General features: G+C 53.3%; 1 protein-coding gene across 2 annotated transcripts in view; it reads right to left on the bottom strand.

The window, feature by feature from the left end:
- Positions 1-2,457: 2,457 nt before the first annotated feature.
- The window catches only part of VPS26C (VPS26 endosomal protein sorting factor C), a 41,274-nt gene continuing 24,840 nt past the window's right edge, over positions 2,458-18,891 (bottom strand). The window contains exons 4-8 of one of the 2 annotated variants that reach the window (XM_029938967.1): positions 12,567-12,647; positions 8,757-8,831; positions 5,516-5,666; positions 5,138-5,290; positions 2,458-3,214 (exon numbers count right to left, since the gene is read on the bottom strand). In XM_029938967.1, the coding sequence (XP_029794827.1) occupies positions 3,132-3,214; positions 5,138-5,290; positions 5,516-5,666; positions 8,757-8,831; positions 12,567-12,647 (543 nt within the window). In that variant the 3' untranslated portion in view covers positions 2,458-3,131. The remainder of the gene's footprint in view (positions 3,215-5,137; positions 5,291-5,515; positions 5,667-8,756; positions 8,832-12,566; positions 12,648-18,891) is intronic. The other variant, XM_029938968.1, reaches the window with a different exon arrangement.

The raw sequence follows: 18,891 nt of genomic DNA, 5'->3' as shown, positions 1-18,891 counted from the left end.
GGTTCAAGGTCGGGTGGGGGCCCGCGCAGGGCAGCAGCACGAACCCGGGCCCACCCTCACGAGCCCGGCTGCCTCGCGTGTCCCAAAGCGGAGGCCGGACGGCTGTGCTCCCCGAATTCACCCGGCGCTGAGCCCACGCTTCTCTGGGAAAACCAGCAACTGCGTCCCTTTAGTTGCCTGACTAGCAACGGCGACAACCGGCCCAGGGTCCTTCCGCTGGGGTCGGGGACGTTTTCCTGCGTAGGCCCGCGTGGGGCCACCAGGGTGGGCGGCGATGTGGCTCCCGGGACTGCTGGGCCCCCTCCCGCCCTGGCACTTGGCTCGGCCTGGACGGTCGCGACGTTTGTACGCGCGTGTACCCCCAGGCCCTTCCCCCCACCAGCTCTGGGCTGGGGTTCGGCTGCCAAGCCGCGCAGCGATCCGGGCATCTGGAGAGGTGTCCCATCCCCCCTTTCTCCTGGGGCCACACAGGGCGCGGAGGTGAGCTGTTCTGGCCCGTGCGGGGGGCCATGTCCGCCTCTGTGCCATCCCCGAGGGCGCTGGGCCCGGTCCTCCGCGTCACGTGACCACTCCCACCAGCTACGGGGTCCGAATAAGTCCCTAGTCGCATGGCCGTGGGTTCATGGAAAAACCTTATTTCGGAAAAAGAAGGGGGAACCTGGGAAGGAATCGTGGGATCCCAGGTTGTAGCAATCTGCCGCAGGCCGCACACAGAGGAAATCCTCTCTCCCTAAGCTTTTTAAATACTTTTTTTAAATGTCTATTTTCGGGGCACCTGGGTGGCTCAGTAAGTTAAGCATCGGACTTCGGCTCAGGTCATGATCTCACCGTTTGTGGGTTCAAGCCCCACGTCAGATTCCGTGCTGACAAATCAGAGCCTGGAGCCTGTTTCAGATTCTGTCTCCCTCTCTCTGCCCTTCCCCAACTCGTGCTCTGCTTCTCTGTGTCTCAAAAATAAAAAAAGTTTGTTTTCGAGAGAGAGCATGCCTGCACACAAATAGGGGAGAAGTAGGGGCGGATAGAGGCTCTGAAGCCGGCTGTGGACTGACAGTCCGATGTGGGGCTCGAACTCATGAACAGGGATGAACAGGGAGAGCATAAAGTGATCCACAGTCAGACGCTTAACAGCCGGAGCCACACAGGCGCCCCTCCCCCAGAATTTTAAGACCCAGACTGGGAATGAGACTCCAATGGCGGAGGCAGACATGACTCCCGTGTCTTCACACCGGTCACCAAAGTGGGGAGGTTCCGGACACCAGCTGGGCGAATTCAGGCACAAACGCGTGGACTCCTTTACATCTTATTTGGTTCCCCTCTTACCTTTCCACAGGAACGGAAACCCTGGCCGAGGACCGGAGCCAGGCCCCGCGCTGCCGCAGCTCTGACGGCCATTTGTGCCTCAGCGGGCATTTGCAAGTTGATAGAGACTCGCAGTTCAGAGCCCGCCCCTTCCTCCCTCTGGCTCTAATAGGAGAAGGTGGCAGCCCCTGACCCCTGACAGTGGCTACCCCACCCCAGCTTCAGCGGGCGGCCGTCCTGTCCCCGGTATGGACACGTCTGGGTTTCCCTTAATAACCCACGGGAGGGGTCTGGCCAAAAAGGGGAAGGAAATGGCCAGCCCCAGGCCTTTGTCTGGGCCCCTCGGGATCAAATGAGATGAAAATCAGAGCGGCCGGACTGTTGGCAGGTTGTCAGTTAACAGTCAGGCTCGAAGAAGAGAGCCCGGCATATTTATGTCCATCAACCTGGTTTACTAAACAAATTCTAGAGCCACACGCATCCCAACCCTTTTCTCAGAATTCTAATTTGGCTTTTTTTCTTTTTTTCACTCAAAATGATTTCTACCTCTGAAACTTCCCGGAAAGTATGCCTCGTCTTCTGATGCTCTAAACACGTCATGGGAGACAGAGAATGATTCATGTCACGGAGTAGAAAAGGTTTATAAACCAGAAATTCGTTCTCTGGGCGCCAACTCGGGAAGGACCCCGCGGAGGAGCCACACCGGACTCACCGGAGAGGCGCCAGGACAGAGGGTGCCTGACTCGGGTGTGTCCGCCGTGGGCATCACGCGGCCGGGACACCATCCCGGGGCGAGGGCAGTGCGGCTGGGGCGGAGGGTGGGAGCGTCAGCCTGGCCGCCTTGCTCAGACCCGCTCCGGGGGAGCGACGGTCAGGGAGCCGGGGTAGTGCACAAAGCACACGGCCCATTTCTGAGGCCTCCGTCACTGCAGAATGAGTGGCAGGATTGGCAGAAATGCGTGCAAGAGGCTCACATTCTCCGTGACCCACTGCCACTTAACCTAACGCGCCTCCCGCAGGGGGTTGGGGGCAGGCCAAGTTCATCAAATCCGGGGCATTTTCCCGGCACCACCGTGCAGAGGGGTCCTTGCCTACCGCCCTGGGCACGGGTCTCGTGCCACTCAGCACCCACCCGGCAACAACAGGTGCACACAGACGTCTTTTCCTCCCGCGACCAGAAGGGACACTTTATTCCAGTTCTCTCAACGTTTTGAAGTTATGAAAAATGTTATAAAAGGACTACAGAACAGAGTCGGGGAAAAAACGTTACACGGTCCTAGAGAATGCCGCCTTGCAGCCCTGCGCGGATGATCGGCAGACACCGTCCCCTCGGCCCTGCACGGACGGGATGATCCGCCGTCACCTTCCCTGAAGCCCCGCACCGGTGCGATCCGCAAACCCCGTGCGCCACGGCGGCGTCTGTCCCCATCCTGCGCGGCCGCTGTGCTGCGGAGGAGTCCTCGGTGCGAGGGTCTCGTCGGTCCCGGGGCCGCACTTTCCAGCCGAGCGCACCCGGCTGTTTCAGTTTTCCTGCCTCTGAAAGGCGCCGGGAGGTCAGGAGTCCCAGGAAGCTTTGCTTTCTGCCTAAGGATCCGGCCCAAACCAACTGCGTCCTGTTGAGTCTTAAAGAAATGGTGTGACGAGAGGCGTCCACCGGAAGCAGAACCTCAAGGAAATGAGGCCCGAGAGTGATTGTGGTGGGGCTGGGGGGGGGGGGGGCCGGCTTCATTTCTGACACAGAAGCGTCGAGAACGTGAGCACATGCTGCCGGGAGCCACCCCCCCACCACGGTCCCTCCGGCAGCTCCGCCGACCATGCTGCCAGCTCCTGGGCTACGTCCTGCACAGCTTCAGAGGAAAGTTCTCGGTGATGAGGTGATCGGGGTGGAGAAGCACGACGACGTTAACCTCAAATTCTGAGAAAAGAAAGAGCGGGCGTCAGGCTCCCCTGTCCCGGCAGCAGAGGCCACACACCGGCCCCCAGGGACCCACGACGATTGCCCCCAGCTTCTGAGGACCCAGGGAGGGCTCCCTCTAAGGGAATCTGTCTTCTCTCCTTGGAGGGTAAGGGGTCAGCCTCTCAACCACACCTTCCTCGTCCTCAGGCCTTAACCAGACAGAACCTCCTAGAATCCTTTCCACTCACTCCTACTCTTTTGCTTTTTTTTTTTAACTTTCAACAGTTCTTAATGGAAGAGCCGACTGGGAACCGGACAGCCTGTGGGTCCCTGTCTCCCGCCCCAAATGAGGAAGTGCAGTGTCACTGTTGCTTTTTGGCGGAGGGGTGCATTCACCCGAGCCGCCTTGTTTAAACAACCGTCTCTTGTTGACAAGATGGCAAAGGGGTGAGTGAGAGCGGGAGCTTCCCGCCAAGGGGCCAGGGCCGAGCACCAAAGCAGCTCAGCTGTGGAAGGGGCTCTGGGGTCACCTCACCCAAGGTCTCCAAGGCCCCCGCGGCTGGAGTCCTGAGGCCCGCGTCCCTGTGAGCATCTGTCTGCCCTCACCCAGGGGGGGCCCTGACGGGAGCCGTGCACCAGCAGCACCCTGTCTCTCTCCTCGCTGTGGTCACTGCCGCAGCATGAGAACGGCCCTCTGGGGCCCTGGTGGCCATTGTCTTCTGCCATCACCCCCTCCCCCACCCTCCCTGGAGGGGCCACGGCCTGGCTGGACACCTGGCAGGCAGGGAAGGCCTGGGTCAGGGAGCTGTCCCTACCAGGGCCCCACAGCCTGTGAGCCCCAAACCAAACAAAACTCTGGATCATGTCTGAAGAGCACTGCTGGTGTCCTGGCTGACGGACAGAGGCTGTGAGTTAGATGGAAGAATCACAGGTGCGACAGGACATGTTATAGGGACACTTTCTAAATCTGACAGAAACAGCATGCAAAAAGTTAGGTGCCTAAAATATAGGAGAACAAAAATGTTTCGATCTCTTGGGGCGCCTGGGTGGCTCAGTCAGTTGGGCGTCTGGCTTTGGCTCAGGTCATGATCTCACGTTCGTGGGTTCAAGCCCCATCGGTCTCTATGCTGACAGCTCAGAGCCTTGAGCCTGCTTCCGATTCTGTGTCTCCCTCACTCTGACCCTCCCCTGCTCACAGTCTCTCTCTCGCAAAAATCAAAATAATAAAAACATAAAACAAGTATTCAACAAAAGTTTCAGTCTCTTGAAGTTTAGGTAGAAAAACCAAGTGAGACACCAATAGATAAGCTCCTCCTTCTGACTTGAGATCAAAGTACTCCCAAGTCAGGACGCCGCGGGCAGCGTGCTGGGAGCCGATGTGGCCCCAGCGAAGTGGGGGCGCCTGCAGAGGGCAGCGGGCAGCGGAGGGTGCTGCCCTGCGCCCCGGCCCCCTGGCGCCCCGCACCCCTGCCGTCATGCTCAGCTTGTTTGAGAAGAGTCAGGGCGGAGCCGCTCGGCTCAGATCGGAAGCGTGCTTTCGGCAGGCGTCGCCGTCCTACGTGTTCGGCCACCAGCCGAGTCTGGCGCCCTCCCTGCTCCTGACCCGGCTGTCCTGACCCCACAACGCACCTGTTCGGATGTAATGTTGCAGGTAAAAGCGCTCAGGGGGCTCCACGAATCTTCGCCATGGGAAGTGACCACGACACCCCCGGCCGCGGGCAGAGCAGCCCGCACGGGGACTGACACGGGGCCCGCCCGACCCCTCATCACACGGCGGGCTTGCTCCCCGCGGGGGCCCGCACGCACCACGCACACCTTCGGGGCCGCGGCCGAGCCCGCCCCGGGCGGACCCGTGTGTCCTCCGCAGGCTCCAGGGCCCTTCTGTGAGCGCCGTCATGATGGGCAACCCTGGCGGGGCAGGGCGGCAGCCGTCGCGCTTACCCACTTTGAAGTTGGTGGTCTCCAGCGTCGGGCAGGTGAACAGCCGGGGGAAGACCATGTATATGGGGACGGACAGGCTGCGACAAACGTCTCCGTCAGCGATCTGAATATTCTGAATCTCGGTGGCGTCCCGGGCGTATCCTTCCGCACACCCTGGGGAAGGTGGACAGTGCCATGCGGTCAGGGACAGCGGATGTCCGACCGAGCAGAGCGACAGACCCCGGCGACTCCGTGAGCACCTGCGTCACCACCGTCACCGGCGCGGCCACCTGCCCTGCAGGAGTAGGGCTCCCTCCCTCCGCGCGTCGCACTTCCTCACACAGACATTTCTAGAACCCGGAGGCGTGCCCTTCCGTTGCTCGCCCCCCCCCGCCTCACCGCAGGTCTCCACGCGGACCAGCTGCAGCTCTATGCTCCTGATGGCGGCCTCCGAGCTCTCCACCAGCAGCTCGCCCGTCAGCGGCTGTGTGATGACACAGTTGGTCGAGTTGAGGTGGCCTCGGATGAGAAACTTGGGGAGCAGGGCCCTCTGCAACAAAACAAAACGGAAAGTCAGGGGCGGAAGGGGCCACGGGAAGGCACTCCACAGTCAGTCACTTGGTACAAATAAAGACTGAACACACAGTTGGATACTTTGGATAAAACCCAGGGGGACCTTGTACAAAAGGGGAAAGAGGTACAACAGTGCTCAGGGTCCCCCGCCAGTCGGCTGACAGACTGAACAATGGCTGCCTGCACATAGCAGCCCCCACAGAGCCGCCTGGTCACCCAGCTCAGATCTGGAAAGCTCCTCCTGACCACGCGACAGGACACAAAAATGCCTGGGTAAGTCGCCAAGAGTGTTTAAGGGCAACTGGACACACATAAGCTTGAAAGGTTTAAAAAAATGATCAACTTAAAAATGCCCCCAATTATGTGTGCCTGGGTGGCTCAGTCGGGTAAGCGTCTGACTTCGGCTCAGGTCATGATCTCACAGTTCATGAGTTCCAGCCCTGCATCGGGCTCTGTGCTGAGGGCTCAGAGACTGGAATCTGCTTCAGATTCTGTGTCTCCCTCTCTCTCTGCCCCTCCCCCACTCACACACTTTCTCTCTCTCTCAAAAATAAGCATAAAAAAAAAAACCGCTCCCAATCAAGCAATTTTGAAAAGCTAAGGCATTTATTTCAAGGACAATTATTTTTTACTTTTATTTTTATTATTTATTATGATTATTTTTTAAGTAAGCTTCACTCCCAGTGCAGAGCCCAATGCAGGGCTTGAACTCATGACACTCAATGAACTAAGCCACCGAGGCACCCCTGAAGGCTCAAGGACATGTAAAGAGAACAGTTTTCATCAATGCTGGACTAAAACCTTCTGGACCCTTTCTCTGGAGACCTAAGAACCTGGTCACGGGCGGATGATGGTTTCTTGTGGGAAGCGAAGATAAACCGAGGTAACCGTTCTAGAAGCCTTCGCCTCGCTGGTGCCAGTTACTGAAGTTGGGGTTTGGAGCACCACGGTCTCACAGAGACACAATGGAGCCACAAATGGGAACCATATATGTAAAGTAACATCTTCTAGTAGCTCTATTTTATTTTTTAAATGTTTTATTTATTTATTTATTTATTTTTGAGAGAGAGAGCGAGACAACATGAGCAGGGGAGGGGCAGAGAGAGAGGGAAACTCAGAATCTGAATACAGGCTCCAGGCTCTGAGCTGTCAGCACAGACCCGACGCGGGGCTCGAACCCACGAACTGTGAGATCATGACCTGAGCCAAAGCTGGACGCTTAACTCACTGAGCCACCCAGGCGCCCCGAGTAGCTCTATTTTAAGAAGTAAAAGGAAACAGCTAAAATCAACCAACAGATCCGAATTCTCCCTTCCACATGTAATCAATGTTAAAAATTTACATTAATATTCTCTTTCTTTTTGAAATCCAATCAGTACCTGCCCCCCACGGCTCATCCCAGTGCAGACCAGCCCCACCTGGGGGCCAGCTGTCGCTGTGGCTGGTGCTCTCCCGTGGGGCGGTGCTGGCACTGGGGAGTGTGGGACCCGCACCCGTCGGCCCCAAAGGCAGAGAGCTCTAGAAAAGTCTCGATCCAAGACAAAGTTCTAAAAATAACTACAAGAAGAGAGGCTATTTGTTCTGAAACATAAAAAGCAGCAGCAATCTACATGAAAATTCTTCTAGGCAACTGACAAAAAAAAAAGAAAAGCTCTCCACACCCAGCTGAAGATCCTGACTAAACATTCACTATGCCCCTCTTCTCAGGGATGTGGTGCCGGCACAAACAAAAATAAGCTACACAGAGAAAGGCTGTGCGGGACGCCACGCGGCCACTAGGCCAGTGAAGTGTTTCTGTGAATAAAAACACACAGACAGCAGGGGCGCCTGGGGGGCTCAGGCAGTTAAGTGTCCGACTTCTGCCCAGGTCGTGAGTTCATGTCGTGAGTTCAAGCCCTGTGTTGGGCTCTGTGCTGACAACTCAGAGCCTGGAGCCTGCTTCCGATTCTGTGTGTGTCTCTCTCTCTCTGCCCCTCCTCCTGCTCACACTCTTCTCTCTCTCTTAAAAATAAGTAAACATTTAAAAAAACATTAAAAAAAAAGATTTGGCTGGGTGCTCTTTCCAAGACACACTTGTATCTGCTCAGCCCCCCTCCCCTCTCCGCTTCCGTCACCCGGTTCTGCACTGTTAGCTTCCTGAGAAGTAAGGAACACAGCCCAGCGAAGAGCGTGAGCGCTAACTGGGACACCACTGGGCAGTTCTCAGGCTGAGCGGCCGAGGCCGGGCAGGAACCAGGCAGTGAGATCGCAGCCTCGGCCCAATGCCACCACCTGCATTCCCCGCACGCGGCCGGTCACGTTCAAATCCCCGTGAGAGAACAAGCCGGCGGGGCCGTGGTCTGAGAGGCCCCCGAGGACGCCCCCCTGCCTCCCCAGGGGGGCCAGTAACCGCTGCTGTGCCACAGGCCTCCCAGACTCGCTTTCAACCCAGAAGACAGGGGCCGGAGAGCAGGATGCTGGGTGACAGCAGGGAGAAGAGCCAGGCCCTCGGACAAGGGACTAGGTGGCCAGCTAAGAAGGGAGGGGCGCGGGGCTGGTCAGGGCTCAGGGAAGAGGGGCCCTGGCCACAGCGCGATGGAATCAGAAGAGGTGGTGACCTTGGCGGGCACACGGCCACCCAGAGAGGCTTCTACAAAGCATCTTCTCCCAAGCAGTTACTGAGTTTCAATGATATCAAACCAGGGGTGCCTGGGTGGCTCAGTCGGTTGGGCGGCAGACTTCAGCCATGATCTCGTGGTTTGTGAGTTCGAGCCCTGGCATTGGGCTCTGCTCTGTGCTGACAGCTCAGAAGCCGGAGCCTGCTTCACATTCTGTCCTTGTCTCTCTCTGCCCCTCCCCCCTCACGCTTGCACACTCTCTCTCTCTCTCTCTCCAACACAAATAAACATTAAAAAAAAGAAAAGAAATCAAACCAAAGATCCAGGCTATTCTGGGGACAGACGATAGAAAGGGGGGTCTTGCTGATGACCTCACGCCCAGAGAAGGAACCCCGGGCGGCAGGCAGTCTGTCGGCGGAGTCCAGTCACTGAGAAAACATCACTGGCTTTCAAGTGGGAGGTGCACGTACCTCTCGGACGTTCTGCAAAGTCTCGGGCGTGATGGTGAAGTCCACAGGGCTCGGCGTCAGCTTCCCCTTCTGAGGCTAAAACAGGAGGTAAAACCAACATCAGTTCCTGGAAGGCCAAGGCTTCCACGGCTGCAATGTCCCTTTCCTTTCGGCTGCTAAAGAAACGAAAGGCGGCCGGATGGGTCGGGAGGGAGCGGTGGTGACGGACAGCCCACCTGGGTTCCCCAAACACAGTTCCACCAAGACAACGTCATGCTCTTTGTCACATTTCTTTATCCCCTGTGACTCAGTTTCCTCATCTGTAAAACAAGGGACCACTTTCTTAATCTCTCAGGTCCCTTTCAGGTCTAGGAATTAAAAACTAGACCTAAGAACCAAGGGTAGTATTATTGGAAGGTATTCATTTTATTTTATTTAAAAAAATTTTTTTAATGTTTATTTATTATTGAGAGACTGAGAGAGACAGAGCAGGAGCAGGGGAGGGGCAGACACAGAATCCGAAGCAGCTCCAGGCTCCGAGCTCTCAGCACAGAGCCCGACACGGGGCTCGAACCCACAAACCGCAAGATCCTGACCTGAGTTGAAGTTGGACGCTTAACCAACTGAGCCACGCAGGCGCCCCAGAGGTACTCGTTTTAAAGCTCTCTCTCGGAGTAAGAGCTGACACCAAGCACCTCTGATGTGCTGCCGAATCAGCACGACGACCCTGCGGGGTGCTGCTCCTGTCACCGGCCCCCCTTCACAGACAAGGACGGTGAGGCACGGGGCTCAGACGGTCCCAAGTGGCAGAACCGAGATCCGAACCGGGTGGCCTGGCTCCGATGCCAGCGCTGTCGGCCACGCAACCATCGACCGGGCAGAATCAGTCCCAGAGAACAATCGTAATGTCACCAAGTCAGCAAACACGCTCACGTCCACACGCAGGACCCGTCACTACCGTCAGGCTTACAGGGGCCTGCCCGGTGGGTTTCACTCCGGTGCTGGGACCCGACGGCCACTGACGCCCAGATGCCAGGCGCCAAACTGCCAAGTTTCCTCATTCACCAAAAGTGTATTCTAAGCAATATTCTTCTTATTGATAGGTTCACGAATGTATTCTTTAGCGAATGTATTCTTCCGCGCAGCACTTCAAGGAGTACTTAACTTGTCGACTAGAGATCACAGTGTGGTTTTGGCCTTCTCGTGAAATCGTTCATAAGGAACAGGATTCTTTTTGTGTGTGTGGTTGGTTTTTTTTTTTAAGATTTTATGTTTAAGTAATCTCTGCACCCAATGTGGGGCTCAAACTCACAAGCTCTAGATCAAGAGTCACATGTTCTGGCACCTGTTGCAAGCCAGGCGCCCCAAGAGCAGGATTTGTTTTTTTTAATTTTTTTTAACGTTTATTTGTTTTTGAGAGAGACAGAGACAGAACATGAGCGGGGGAAAGGCAGACAGAGAGGGAGACACAAAATCAGAAATAGGCTCCAAGGCTCCTAGCTGTCAGCACAGAGCCCGATCAATGTAGGGCTTGAACTCATGAACTGTGAGATCATGACCTGAGCGGAAGTCAGACGCTTAGCCGACTGCGCCCCACAGGTGCCCCAAGAACAGGATACTTGAAGGCTGGTGTTGGTAAGATGCTGGAGCAGGGAGGAAGCCGCAGGCGGTCCAGCCACTGATGCCCGCCAGGAGCTGACCTCTGACAGGGCCCTGGGGTCACAAGCAGGCCGGGGACTGGGATCAGGGGTTGGGGGAGACCGGGCCCGGAGTCTGGCTCTGGTCAGGGAGCAAAATTTGGTTTATTCTCCTTCAGAAAGTTGGAGGTTCTTTTTGTTAAAGACATAAAAGAGTATATGTCTCTTTTATGGAATAATCCACATTAAAGAAAAAAAATATGTTTTGCTTCCACGTGAAGACCTTTGATAGAAAAGAGGAAAATACCTAAATCACATGACTTCCAAAAAAAAAAAAGCATTTTTAATATTTTATATAATACATTGTCACTAAAGGAGACACTTAAATGGTGATTATTAAAAATTTAATAAGCAGTTAATGATAATGTTGGAAGTCCTAAAAAATCACAAAAATGATGCAAATAAAGGACATCAGTGATTTTGCCAATTTTCTGCACAAGAGATTTAAGTCTTACATTTTTACAGAACCATTACTAAAAGACATGCCTGGGGGCACCTGGGGGGCTCAGTCAGATAAGTATCCGACTTCGGCACAGGGCATGATCTCAGTTTGTGAGTTTGAGCCCCACGTTGGGCTCTGTGCTGACAGTGCCAGCCTGGAGCCTGCTTCGGATTCTGTGTTGCCCTCTCTCTGCTCCTTCCCCTCTCATGCTCTGTCTCTGTCTCAAAAAAAAAAAAAAAAAAAAGGCCTTCACGAACATCTAGTACAAAAGAAATGCAACTGCAAATTCTCCACAAAGCCAAGGTGCCTCCCGATGGAGCTCTGTCGAAGCCCCCATTTCCTGAGGCACATGGCAGGGACCATGGGGTACGTGGAGGCGGAGCCCTATACAATACCTACGAAGGTTAAGCAAGCCAGGGAAAGCCAGCGGCTCCTGTCTGTCCAGTTTGGTGGCATCTTGACACGGCCTGTGGCCCCACAGAGCCACACGCTCACGGACACGCCCGGGTCTCACCCAGCCTGGGAAGGCACTCAGAAGTGGCGTTCCTGAGTCAGCCCAGGGAGAGCCCAGGCACACGTGCTCTGACACGTCCAGGCTCCGTTCACCCGGGTGCCTCCAGGAACCCCAGTTTGGCTACCTTCTGTCCCCAAACTGCTCAGAATCAAATCAAAGGCAGGTGTGCCGCATTCTGAGTCCAGGCAGCTGCTCCAGGGGGGAACGAAGCTAGGGTTGGCCCCGAGAAGGCAGGAGCCAGCCCTGACCTGGAAGTGTGAGCACACAGCCCGGGGAAGGGGAGGACGACACAGGGCCTGCAAGGGGGCCCCGGGGGACCAGGGAATCCAGTGCTGAGGACATCTGTTACCGCAAGTCACTCCTAGGGCGGGCACGGCCAGTCACTGCGTGGTGACCAAGGGACAGCAGAGAGGGGCCGCGGACTCCACCTTGACTTCACCCAGAGCCGCAACAGCCGTGGGGGAGGGGGATCTGGTTCCCTCAGTCGGGAGGTGAAAGGAAATTATAAAGAACATGTCACTGTAAAATATTAGCAGAAGGTGTTGGGAGAGGAGCGCCTGGGGGGCTCAGTCGGTTAAGAGTCCGACTTCGGCTCAAGTCATGATTTCATGGTTTGGGGGTTCGAGCCCCACATTGGCCTCTGTGCGGATAACTTGGAGCCTGGAGCCTGCTTCAGATTCTGAGTCTCCCTCTCTCTCTGCCCATCCCCTGCTCACACTCTATGTCTCTCAAAAATGAAGAAAATGTTTAAAAAATTATTAAAACAAAAGTGTTGGGAGAAGTGACCCACCCTGACCCCGAGGGTTCCCGTGTATTCTCGCTGGGTGTGCCGATAAGACAAGGCCCCTGCCAGCCTCTACGTGGGCCGGGCCATCGCTCTGGGTTGGTGTGGCTGTCGTGACCTTGAGAAGGGAGGAGCTGGGTCCCTTGGAACCAGGCCTGCTGCTTGCTCTGACAGAGGCGGGCCCCGCCCGCTGCTCCTTAGCTGAGGCACAGCCCCCGCCCGTGGGGCTCTGACCCTGCCAGAAGACACGAGGTCCCTGGCTCGGACCCAGGCGTCTCTTTCCCAGCAGCTGTGACCCAGCAGTAGAAGAACGTCTCGGCTTCTAAATGAGGGGAAACCCCAGGCCCCATGGAAGAGTCCTATCACTAAGCACAGAGCCCCAAGCACGGCTTACGGCAGAGTGGACGATGAATTCGCAGGTCTTGGTCAAGTCCTTGGCCAGCAGCGACCGCCTCATGTCACAGCGCAGGGTGTACTGGAGGGAGAGGTCGGGCAGGAAAATGAGTTAGTGCGAGGTGCTGTCACCTGCGAACTTTCTCCAAAGACGCGAGTCAGTCAACGTATTTCAGGGAGACTTGGTCCAATTACTGTGTTAAATGAAATTAATATACGTAACAGGGGAGCCAATGCTTGAAGTAAAGGCATTTCTGTAAAAAGACCAAAACCCAAACCACACTTTACGGTGATTCCGCAGCCATCCTGTGGCTGACCCAGCGGCACAAAGGCACTGTCTCCCCTGTGATGTGGGCAGAGAGCAGCGTGATGGAGCAGGAAGAATGTGCGCCTAGAAGCCAAAGCCGGTTCAGATCCGGTCATCTGTCCTAGTGTATGAACCCCGACAATACGACGGCCTCCTGCGCTTTACCACGCGGGTGCCAGTACCTGCCTGCAGCAGGGCTGGCGAGATGGGTGACGTGCACCTGGTTCAGGGCCTGGCCCACAGCAGCTCTTAGCAAAATGGCAGCAATCTCGTGCTGAGGATTAGAAAACACACAGGAAGGACGAGGCGCCCCAGGACGGCGCTGGCACGTCCCAGAACTCCTTGAGAAGCGAGTTGCCGACAGCACCGTGTGCACAGCTCAACGCCGGGGGCCAGAGCAAGATCGGAGTCAGGCCCTGCCCTGAGGAGTCCCCGATTTACTGAAGAGACGAAGATGCAGTCACAGTGCTCAAGATCCAGGGCTCCCGGGCCCCTTAAAACTAGCTCTCCATATTTTAATTGATTTTTTTAAATGCTTATTTATTTTTGAGACAGAGAAAGAGACAGAGCATGAGTGGGGGAGGGACAGAGAGAGGGGGAAACACAGAATCCGAAACAGTCTCCAGGCTCTGAGCTGCCAGCACAGAGCCCGACACAGGGCTAGAACCCACGAACCATGAGATCATGACCTGAGCTGATGTCGGAGGTTTTACCGACTGGGAGGCTTTACCGACAGAGCCCGTCCCCACGTGTCCCTAGCTCTCCATATTTTAACCTTAAGGAGTAATAAAAAAGGGGAAATCTTTTGAAATGGTTTTTTTTTTTTTGGAAAATTTAAACATATGCAAAAGTAAAGAGAAGAGTGTAAAGACACCCCACGTGTCCCGGAGCCAGCTTCCACAGCGGTCAATGCATGGCCGATCTTAACTGTTCTCTCTGGCTCTCTCGGCCCTCCCCCGTCTTACACAGACGTCCCCTGAGCGCGAGATGGCGCGGTCAGGGCATCCCGCTGGCTGTTCGCCTGTGTTCAGTTTCTCGGCTGTGCCTGTGCTGTTTTCCTGAACCAGCTACTGCCGGTGTGACCTCCTGCAACACGGGCCCTGTTCCACCCACAGAAGAGGGAGCCCTGCGCTAGGGCCTCTGACCTGTGACTGCTTCTTCACGTAGTTCTTGTCCGTGGGCTGACACACTGGCAACAAAACTCTGTAACATGATCATGGTCTTAGTGCTAATCTTAAAAAAAAAATCATATAACCCACATTGAAAAAAGTTAGCTACTGTTTTTATTTTTATTTTTTTGAGAGAGAGAGAGAGCGAGCAGGGGAGGGTCAAAGAGAGAGGGAGATACAGAATCTGAAAACAGGCTCCAGGCTCTGAGCTGTCAGCACAGAGCCTGACGTGGGGCTTGAACCCACGAACTGTGAGATCATGACCTGAGCCGAAGTCGGAGGTTTAACCAACTGAGCCCCCCAGGCGCCCCAGCTACTGTTTTAAATCCAGGAAAACTTCAGAATTATGTTGAAAAATATTTTGTACACCTGGGACTACATGCATGGTTGAATCAAGAAGCCACGTGACTATGAACGACCTGTCCACCTTACACAAGACGTTACCATGTATTTAAGGTGCTACTGGGAGATTAAAACACTTTTTTTAATGTGCTTATTTTAGGAGAATGAGAACAAAAGCAGGAGAAGGGCAGAGAGAGAAAGAGAATCCCAAGCAGGCTCTACACGTCCAGCACAGAGCCTGATGCAGGGCTCGAACCCACAAACTGTGAGATCACGACCTGAGCTGAAACCGAGAGCTGGATGCCTAACTGACTGAGCCACCCAGGTGCCCCTAAGACATTTTTCTAAATAAACATCTTCGCAGACAAGGGATGTATACCTATGTGTGTATACACACACACACACATACACACACACACACACACACACACACACACACATACACACACACATACTCTCTTTTGAGATTTCAATCTGTCTCCCCATCCAGACAAGCTCAGTGAGGCCTGGTACCGTTAGATCTGTAGACATGTGTGGGCACACACGTGTGTGTATGTGTGTGTGTATGCATGCATGTGTTTCATCTTTCGCCTGCACAGCCCACATGCTGTCTAGCATAAGTGACATTCTGTTTGGGCCTGCCTGGTCCCTTGCATCCTTTTCCCAATGGGAACTTTCCCTTTCTGACTTTTAGTCTCAAGCATTTGGGCGTGCTGACCTCCTTCCCCGCTGCCTCCTGGACGTGACCAGGAAGCCAGGCCTGCTACCGGACTATCGGAAAGCCCTCTTTCTGCGGGGGGCCACACCAGCCACACGCCGGCAGCCAGCTTTGCCACGGCTAGGGAATAGCCCACCTGAGCCCGAGGCCCCCGCAGAAGACGACCCAGCCAGAGACACAAAGGCCCCCTAGAACTGCCGGTTCTGTGATCTGACAGCCTCTTGTGGGCAAAGTCAGCGTGAGCTGGATTCCTTCAACTCGCAGAGGAGTGAGAACAACAGGCATCGACTTCTGGCCACGGCATGTTTTTAGGTGTGAAGGCAGTGACTCATAACCTAGGGCAGTTGCTAACTAGCGAGGCTGAGGAGGACAGTGGAGAAGAGGAATGCGCTGATCTTTGCTCCAGGAATTACGTTGATTCTCTTACATGCACCATCTCCGTGAATTCTAACAATTCCAATGCGGCAGTCAGGATAACGTAAGGACAGCTACCAGTCCTCATTTATATTCAGTCACTCAACAAATATGGACTTGGAACATTCCACGTGCCAGGCACTGAGCTAACAAAGCACTTCACGCCAAGACCTCAGTAATCCCCTAAGAGGAGGTCATGAAGGCTGCTCGGGGTCACAGAGGTGGGATATGAATTTACACCGGCTGGTTGCCAAGGCCCGTGCTCTGCATCTTTATGCAACACAGAGCTCAAGCCCAGATCTCTCTGCTGCAAAGCCCTGGGTCATGCTCGTGCCCAACTGTGAGGAGGTGGGCCAGGTGGCAGGAGCTTCCGCAGGTCAGAGCGGGTCAGGGCGGCCGGACTGAGCAGGGCTCCAGAAGGAGGTGCAAGACTGGATCTTTCATGACCATCCACAAACACAGAGCCAACAGGAAGGAAAAAGAAGACACCTGTCCATAGATTTGAGGCCGACTCCCAGGAAGGATATGCCCAACTATGACAAAAAAGGACCAGCATCTGGAGAAGCTAATTGTGAATTACGGTTTCGCAGACACATTGGTGTGGCTGTATGTCATGTGATTATAGCGCCAGCCCCTTGCTAGATGGCCACATGACGGGGACAAATAGAGAAAAGATTTACCTACGATTTACACAGCTTTGTAATTTTTTTTTTTTAGTCTTTATTTATTTTTGAGAGAGAGCACAGGCGCACGAGCAGGAGAAAGAGACACAGAATCCGAAGCAGGCTTCCAGGCTCTGAGCCGTCAGCACAGAGCCCAATGCAGGGCTTGAACCCACGAACCATTGAGATCATAACCTGAGCCGAAGTCGGATGCTCAACCGACTGAGCCCCCCAGGCACCCCGATTTACACAGCTTTTACAAGAAAAGGCAATTGCACAAGGGACGCCTGGGGAGAGCAGTCAGATTCCTGTATGCACGATCTACTCACAGAGGCGAGAACAGGCGTGAGGAGGAGGATGAGGCCAAACACCACCAAGCCTCCGTCCAAGGAGAAACAAGGACACCCAGACCCTGGGGGCGGGGCATTTCACGCTGGCTACATCTTAAACCCTCTATTCATTCCGTCTTACGGTTTTTACTATTTTTGAAATATGTTCCTACAACACAATTCAAATTATAAATGTAAAATGTCTTTGCGCCCACATCATTTGAGAAAGAGGATGTTACTAGGTTTAACGACACTTTCTATGCAGTTTAACAAGGCTCTCTATCCAAAGTAAGCCGCCCGAGAACCTGCGGGGTAGGCGTGGTAAGCAGTGGTGGGAAGGGGGCCAGCCCTGGGGCCACACGTGCTTACTATGGACTCTGCGTGGCACCTGTTCTGCTATAAAACAAGAAGGCAGGCAAAAGACCCATCTAGAAACCGAACGAATGAATCAACCAATCAATGAAAGACTTAAAAATCCCATAACCGTAGTTTCTCTCAAAATGTATATTTTCAAGGGGTGCCTGGCTGGCTCAGTCCATGGAGCATGTGATTCTTGATCTAGGGTTGTGAGTTCAAGCCCCACTCTGGGTTCTGCACTGAATGTGGTGTCTGCTTAGGATTCTCTCTTTCTCTCTGCCCCTCCCCCATGCACTCTCTCTCTCAAAAATAAACAAACATTAAAAACATTTCTTTAATGAATTAAATAAAATATTTTTTAAAAAAAGTGTATTTTTTCAAAAGGAGCAATGGCAAATTTGAATATGAATTGGGAATGAGATGGTATTTGAGAATTTATTAGTTTTGATAGGTGTGAAAATGTCAACTGTGATACCTAGTAGGACAATGCCCCTATTTTCTGGAGATGGACATTGAAGTACCTCGAAATGAAAGCGTCGACATTCTGTAACTGACTCTGACATGATTCAGAGAAGACAGATACAGATGAAACAAAGGTGGCAAAATTCTAATAAATGTTGAATCCAGGTGATAAGCTCTTATAAATCTGAGGTCAGGGTAAGAAGAAATCTCATCTTTAGAAATTGGTTAGATATTTGGGGAGGTAGAAAATTCCAGGTTGTGGCCTTCTGAAGTTAACCCTGAAAGGGTAAGATCCGAGGGCCAAAATAAAGGTTGGGTTGGGTGATTATACACCTTACTAAAGAATTCACCACATGTTAACCCTCCGAGTGCATTTTAAAAGAATTTCCAATTTACATATAGCTATACAGGACACAAGTTCTTATGCACAGCTGACTCTTGAACAATGGGGGGTTGGGGCACCAGTCCAGAAATCCAGCTGTAACTATCAACAGAACTCCCCTGTGACCCAGCAATAGCACTGCTAGGGATTTACCCTAGGGATACAGAAGTGCTGATGCATAGGCGCACATGGACCTCAATGTTCATAGCGGCACTTTCAACAACAGCCAAAGCATGGAGAGAGCCTAAATGTCCATCACCTGATGAACGGATAAAGAAGATGTGGTGTGTATATATATATATATATATAACAATGGAGTTTTACACGGCAATGATAAAGAATGAAATCTGGCCATTTGTAGCAAAGTGGATGGATCTAGCAGGAATCATGCTAAGCAAAATAAGTCAGGCGGAGAAGGACAGATACCATATGTTTTCACTCATAGGTCTAACAGGAGAACAGGAGAAACCTAATGGAGGACCAGGGGGAGGGGAAGAGGGAAAGAGAGTTGGGGAGAGAGAGGGATGCAAAACCTGAGAGACTACTGAATACTGAAAATGAACCGAGGATTAAAGGGGGAGGGGAAAGAGGGGGGGTGGTGGTGGAGGAGGGCACTTGAGGGGAAGAGCACTGGGTGTTGTATGGAAACCAGTTTGACAATAAACTATTAAAAAAAAAAAAAGAAAGAAAGAAATCCAGGTGTAGCTTGTGACTTCCCCAAACCGTAACTACTAAGAGCCTATTGCTGACCAAAAGCGACCGATAACATCAACAGTGGATTAACACAAATTTTGTTATGGTATACATATCATATACTGTATTCTTACAATAAAGTAAGCTAGAGAAAGAAAATGTCATTAAGAAAATCATAAGGGGACACCTGGGTGGCTCAGCGTCATGTCATGATCTCACAGTCCATGAGTTCGAGTCCCGCGTCAGGCTCTGTGCTGACAGCTCAGAGCCTGGAGGCTGCTTCAGATTCCGTGTCTCCCCCTCTCTCTGCTCCTCCCCTGCTCATGCTCCATGTCTCTGTCTCTCAATAACAAATAACATTAAAAAAATTTTTTTAATAAAAAAAATAAAAAAGAAAATCATAAGGAAGAGAAAATACATTTACAGTACTGGACTGTATTTATTGAAGAAAAATCCGCACATAAGTGGACCCGCACAGGTCAAACCCGCAC

This window comes from Suricata suricatta, chromosome 5 (genome assembly GCF_006229205.1).
Source record: "Suricata suricatta isolate VVHF042 chromosome 5, meerkat_22Aug2017_6uvM2_HiC, whole genome shotgun sequence".
Lineage (NCBI taxonomy): Eukaryota > Metazoa > Chordata > Mammalia > Carnivora > Herpestidae > Suricata > Suricata suricatta.
Note: the sequence above shows the minus strand (reverse complement) of the source record. Positions and strands in the feature narration are given on the sequence as shown.